The sequence below is a fragment of the Loa loa genome (assembly GCF_000183805.2).
Source record: "Loa loa unplaced genomic scaffold supercont3.23, whole genome shotgun sequence".
NCBI lineage: Eukaryota > Metazoa > Nematoda > Chromadorea > Rhabditida > Onchocercidae > Loa > Loa loa.
In genome coordinates this window covers 277,909-284,415 of record NW_018108203.1, presented here as the reverse complement: position 1 = coordinate 284,415, position 6,507 = coordinate 277,909, and the positions used below count along the sequence as shown (strand labels likewise).

The 6,507-nt window shown below is 31.4% G+C and overlaps 1 protein-coding gene across 1 annotated transcript in view; it reads left to right on the top strand.

Annotated features, from left to right (window-relative positions):
- LOAG_16848 (hypothetical protein) overlaps positions 1 to 6,507 on the top strand; it is an 18,376-nt gene that overhangs the window by 6,937 nt on the left and 4,932 nt on the right. The window contains exons 2-3 of the mRNA XM_020449506.1: positions 3,107 to 3,227; positions 4,873 to 5,035. Coding sequence (XP_020306961.1) covers positions 3,107 to 3,227; positions 4,873 to 5,035 — 284 coding nt within the window. The remainder of the gene's footprint in view (positions 1 to 3,106; positions 3,228 to 4,872; positions 5,036 to 6,507) is intronic.

Sequence of the window (6,507 nt, the reverse complement as noted above, 5' to 3'; positions counted from 1 at the left end):
ATTCACTACCGACTAACTCTTTCATCCAATTTTCGCACTTTTTGTCAAAAATCGTGTGATAAGATGTTGCTTAACTCAATTAATTAACACCAGAAAAGGGACTGGGTGAGGACAAGTGAATTAAATAGTCAATAATGGCTATCTGAAATTGACTTCAATACACTACTTCGGCGTTTTTTTTTTTCGAATAAAAGGTGATTGAAATAATGGGAAATTTTTCAATGAATCATCGTAGCACCAAAAAATTCTCAAACTTATCAGACTAAATAAATGTCAAAGTTTTGCTATCAATGGTATGAGCCAAGCTAATTTTAATATTTCATTCCGAAATGTCATCCAAAATTTCCAAAGCAATAGTAAAGCATGAAAAAGTCAACCACACCCATCATTAGTGTTGATGAGCAAATTTTGGCTAGAAATGAACTCATTTAAGTGCTTCAAAACAGAAATTAAATTAAATTTTTAAGTGAATTGTGACATCTTTTTCTGTCCAAACCATTTCCCGAAAAAAAATTCAATTTTTATGGTAGTTATCTAATTCGATGCATGGAAAGTATAAATGAAATGTGTCATATGTTCGGTTAAATGAACAGATGACCTTGATTTTTGTAACTTAAAAGAATTTGTTATTTTAGAGAGAACCACATTTTATTAAATTAATGACAATGATTAATAACAACGATGATAATCATAGTGGTAATAATTAAATTATAGCGGTTAGGATGACGATACAGTATTTAAATTAGTAAGCTAATTGGTGATAGCGCTGATAGTGATGATACTGGCAAAAAAAAAAATTTAAATACATGTAAGGTTTCGTCTTCCATATGACGAAAAATTATTTTGTGAAGATTCAACAATACAGAAGGGCTTTGTATTGTTTGTCCACATATGCTAATTACCATTTGGACATGCTATCGATCATTTCTTTCTTTTTTTTTTTGCTATGATTCATTAACTTGCCAATTTTAAATCTTTCCATTTATTAGCTGCATAACTAATTATTTGAAGCGAATTTAAATAAAAAAGGGTAAGGATGGATAAGTTTGGAAATTAAGAAAGATTGTGCAAGTACTTGAATTTATTATTCATTGGATGTATTTAATGAATAATTAATTTGATTTCGAAATATTTACTTCAATGTATCGCGTTCATTCCCAACTTTACATAATCACTTCCTAACTGAACAAGTTAGGTCAATTTGTTCGCCGATATTATGTGATACATCCTCATATTGTCAACGAGTAACGTATGTCGTCCACTTTTTTGCTTATGCATATATCTCTCTATCGCCCAGCAATTTAGATACATTTACCTGGTAATGTACCTTTGATAATTATATGGTCAATTATGCATATATGCCATATAGAGTTATGACCTGCTGTTACCGATCTCTTCTGTCAACACTATCAACCATCAGTCAATATAACAGTGTCACCTCTTTCTTTTTCCGGGGTTAGATTAATGTAACAGCCATCAACTAAACATTTTAAGAACCTTATAATTACTACTATATGATTTATACATGTGAAGCTAAACAAACATGGAAAAATATCAAAAATCTTATTGATTCGAATTTGATAAATCTGAAACGCACAATTGGTATGTATTATTGATTTATCTGGTAAATCACCGGTAGTCCAAAAAGTGGACAGATGTCTTCGGCTTTTCCGAACTTCATTCGTTTATAAAAGAGTATGACAGGATCGGTGATTGGTCTTTTTATCCATATTCTCTCTCCGCCCTTCAAATGTTATTTATCATCTTTCATAATCTGTTCTTGATGTTGTGAACAGTTCATTGCACACACATATATCAATAATCATATGTAAATTCATCTCATCGAAATTGCCAGGGGTCAATTCTTGCTAGTAGAAAAAAAGTTTTACGTAGAAATTGAATAATTAAATAGTTTGAAATAAGGTTTCCGAAAGGTCCAAAGATGAACTAATGGAAGTGTTTGAGGTATTTTAAAAATTAGCCTTAACTTACCCTCTACTCGAATATTCAGTGTTCATTTTATAAATACAATTATCAGAGGATCATTTCATTCGTGCTTCCTCCTAGTTAAGCGTTATTGATAATTGAAATGCTCATCACTTCAAAAAGCGGTAAATCCGAGGTATGTATGAAAAGCAGGAGGTTATATCCTATGACTTCTTGGTCTCGAATTAAAAATTTTCTTAAGTTCAGGTCATTCCTGTATTCCTATCCATTTCTCAATAGATTGAACAGTCGAAAGATCTTATCCTCTCCAGTACTTTTTTTTACCCTGTCTATTTGTTCAGTTGTTCAGTCCATCTTTTGTTGCTCATCCTTTGAGGCCTTTAATTAGGATTTGAGAGGTCTATTTAAAATTTATTTTTTTTAAAAGCAATTCTGGAATATTTCAAAATTGACACTAAACGCGGTTGCAGTGTCCATCCTGCCAAATGGATCGATGTGTCAGTATGATACAAGATAAGCTGATATGATTGTCGTCGTAAAATCTTTTCAAATTGAATTGATGAGATATTTAAGATGATTAGATGGCAGACTAAAGGAGCGTTGGGTTAGGATAACACTAATACTTCTTTCTTTCGTTGTTCAAATGGAACAACTGTTGTCGTCTTTTGGCTTTCAACGTTGGAAAAGGTTGAAGTTAAATTGGAGAAGGATAATAAATCTCACGTTTACATATGTCAGCTAATATCTACAGCTGTGCTTCATCTTCCAATAGTCTTTTAATTTGTTTGGAATTTTAAAATTTGGTACCAAAGAGACCGGAAAACAATTTAAAACAAATCTTTAGCGAAAATTTTTGACAGTTACAAGAAAAAATACATGTTTCCAAGAAGTCTATCTTTTGAAATGTCAAAATTTATTTCAACACCTGCCATTACACTAAATTTCAAAGTTTTTTGGAATAAAAGGTTCGTGAAGCATATCGAAGTGAATTGTGCCAAAGAAAAAATTTGACCGAAAAAATAATCAAAAAACTAAAAGTGCTGACAACTTAAGGAAATAATAACTCGAAAGGAATTAGAAAACCATAGAATTATTTAAAATTAGATACCACCGTAAATGTTCAACTAGATATTCAAAATTATAAAAAGAGTAGTTTCAGGTTTGATATAAGTAATACGGATCACGTGATGTCAGTCAAACTGCTTGATCGAGTAACCATTGTTTGTCCACAGCCAACTATCAATCCGCAGATATCATATGAATATACAAAATTATATGCTGTAAGTTTAATTTGTGAAGTGCATGAAATGATGAAAAATTAAGATTTAAATAAGTTTTTGTCAAACTTAACTTCAAATTAATTGTTTTTTCATTTCTTAATATTAAAATATCTGGAGACATAATAGAAGAGATAAATGATGTCAATAAATGATGTCAATGATTCTGATATCAGCCCAGTTCTTCATCATCAACAATTATCCCGCACTACAATGGGAAGACTGAAAGTGTTGTGTTGTTTGTTCATAATGTACTACTGTAAAACAAATATCTGACATCCGTTTGTCTGTTGTAATACAAGTTTAGCAAAATTAAGCTTCATAATTTGTAACTGTGCAAATATAAATGGGCGGGCAGTATGTGATGAAACAATACCGAAATCCGATACAAGCTGCAAATATAATCCGATATGGATGGATGGGAAAATTTGCTTAGTAAAAGTACACGACACTTTTTATCCTTCCCAAGATTTGCGTTTACTTATCCCGGAAAGTAATAAGATGGAGTGATTGAACTTTTGTCTCTTCATTATTTGAATCCTTACTTTATTCTTAAAAAGACCTTTGAGAAAGACTCTGAATTCGAGGAGTAAAATATGTTTGGTATATGACAACTAATTGACATTATATGAAATTCTAGAAGGATCTGATTATTTTTAAAGTTTTTATTTTTTCGAGCTGTTTAACGAATTTAAATTTTTATTAGTCTTTTGATATGGAATGTAAGGGAAGTATCGCTTCGGAAGTTTTTGATCTAACCTTATCCTTTGAGCACTGGAAATACTGGGAAAGTAGTAAGCATAATAGAATTAATTAACTGACTTCATCAAATTGCTTTATGACCGATAAGAGTGTCTTTTTCTAAAACGTGACGAAGATGTTGTTTTATTTAAATTGTCGGAAATTCACAAGACCTTTTTTCAGTTTTCTAAAATTTAAATATCCGTCTTATACACACAGATGTTGACAACTTATTGATAGTCGCAAGGGAAATACAATGAAATGTATATTATATATAAATTCCATTTTTCCATTCTGTAGAAATTATATTACGGCAAACTTTTGTTTCGTACCTCAATAAAACTTCGGATGTAAATGTAAAAGTGAGACGAAAAGATGCAGGAAACTTTGATTGGTAGTAATGTCATAAACCGATCAAGAGCTCATAAAATGGACAAAATTACAGCTTGTCGCTTCTTTGTATATCTTTCGGATTAATTACTCACCGATACATTCCTGTTTTATTTAGTCTTTACAAACTACTCCACCTGGTTACTGTGGTCAATAAACCACGGTGAAATTGGTTGTTAAATGACTAAAGATGAGAATGATGTTAAGGTCATGCACTTTTTCACTTACTTCCTCTTCTTGACCTTCCATTTCATATAGTTATTAGTCTGGAACATAAAAAAAGAGGAGGGCAGGATCAGAAAAATTTCCTTTCAGGGAAAAGAGAAAAAAGAGAAATGAATAAACTTGTAAAGGACAATATCAAAGAATCTTTCATGTTTAAGTTTGAGATTATCGTATCAGTCCTACTTATCCAAAATAGTAAGTAGAAAATAAAACGAAGGGTTGAAGATAAAATAAGCCAATATAACGGTAGACAAAATGATTATTTAAGTCTGGAATACATCCTGCTTTTCAGGTATCCCAAAGTGGTTACGAAAATTGTCAATTATTAGATGAAAGGTTAATTGGAGTCTGTCAAACTCCGAAACAGCAATCCTCGATCAGTATAGTTTTCCGAGATTTCTCCCCACTTCCCGGTGCACTAGAATTCAAGCCAGGCTACAGCTATTATTTTATCAGTAAGTTTTTTCTTCGAGAAAAAGATTAGTTTTCAATATTTCGAGCATCATTAAATTAATATATCATAACATAAGTTAAAAAAGTAAAAGGAAAGGAAGAAAGGAGGATGTTAATGTGTGATTGTTTCGAAATTGATGAAAATTTTCAAATTATTTATGGTATAGGAAGTATACACTTGTTGTTGTTACACTTTTATTGGCTAAGTTTAACCTTTATCCATCGATGGTGACATTCCCAGTGGATTCGTTGAAGAATGAAACTAAGAACTGTCAAACTTATGCCACATTCAATTTTTCGTCAGTTTTGACAATAAATGAAATTGATTTCATGAAATGATGCTAAGGAGGAGAAGCGTCCTCTCAGTAGGAAATATCACCCAGTTAAAGGAGGACGAAACAGCAGAATGTCACATGTCAATCGCATCTAATTTTCTTTTTTTTTTATCGTAGTTCTGATACTGCCATGTAGTGAAGACATTATTATTCCATTATATTACAGAACGGATATTAAAGGTTTTTTTCGAAAATCCTTTCCATAATATAAGGTTTTTTTTTTTTTTGTCACAATTTCAATTTTAGAAGTAACATTTGAATAGAAATGAAAATTTTGTAAGAATGCTGGAGTGTAATTCGATGGATTGTAGCATTTGCAGATCATGATAAAGCTTTTCTTGAAATTATCGATTGGATTTTCTAACTGTATTACATTTTTCCACTCCATAATCAGGCTCGAACAATCATTTCAGGTTAGAAGTCAAAATTCTGCAACACAATTCTTAGTTAAGATTTGTTTTAACCCAGATGAAATAGAGAAAAATCTTGAGAAGTGTTTGCTATCCAGTAGGTTTTGTTGAAATACAGTCTCATCATTCACTTGTACATCTAGTCAGGAAAATTAAGCGATTGCGTATTTTGGGAAGAATCGAATTTGCAAACGGATATAATTTTATTGTAAAAATTTACAAAAAAAAAACGAATATTGAAACGACTTTTAGAGAGAAATGTAATGCTGTACAACTGCTCAGAATGTCACATCAAATTGCAAACTTTGGTAGATTAACGGAATAAATTTTGTAAACAAAAGAAGTTTCGAATAGATTTCAGTAGTTCGCATTAAATTTTAAATTTCCAAGACAAATGAAATACAGTATTTAAAAAATTCATTACTATTGACGTGTTTAGTTGAAACAGAAATTACGATTACCATTTCAAGGGATAAGCATGGATCTTTAATGACGCTGTCGATATATTCTTTAATTTTCATGGTATCAGTACATTTGCGCTCAAGATGTACGTAAGGTTCAGAGCAGATGTATTGCCAATTGCGCAACGACTCTCCTGTCCTTCTTTAATTTAGTATTATTAATAATGAAAGAAAATGATTCTTTAATGGTGTCACTAAGCAATGCTGCATTTCTCGGGGAAGGGAAGAGAGAACGAGATAGAAAGAAGAAAAGGGACTGATAAGCCTG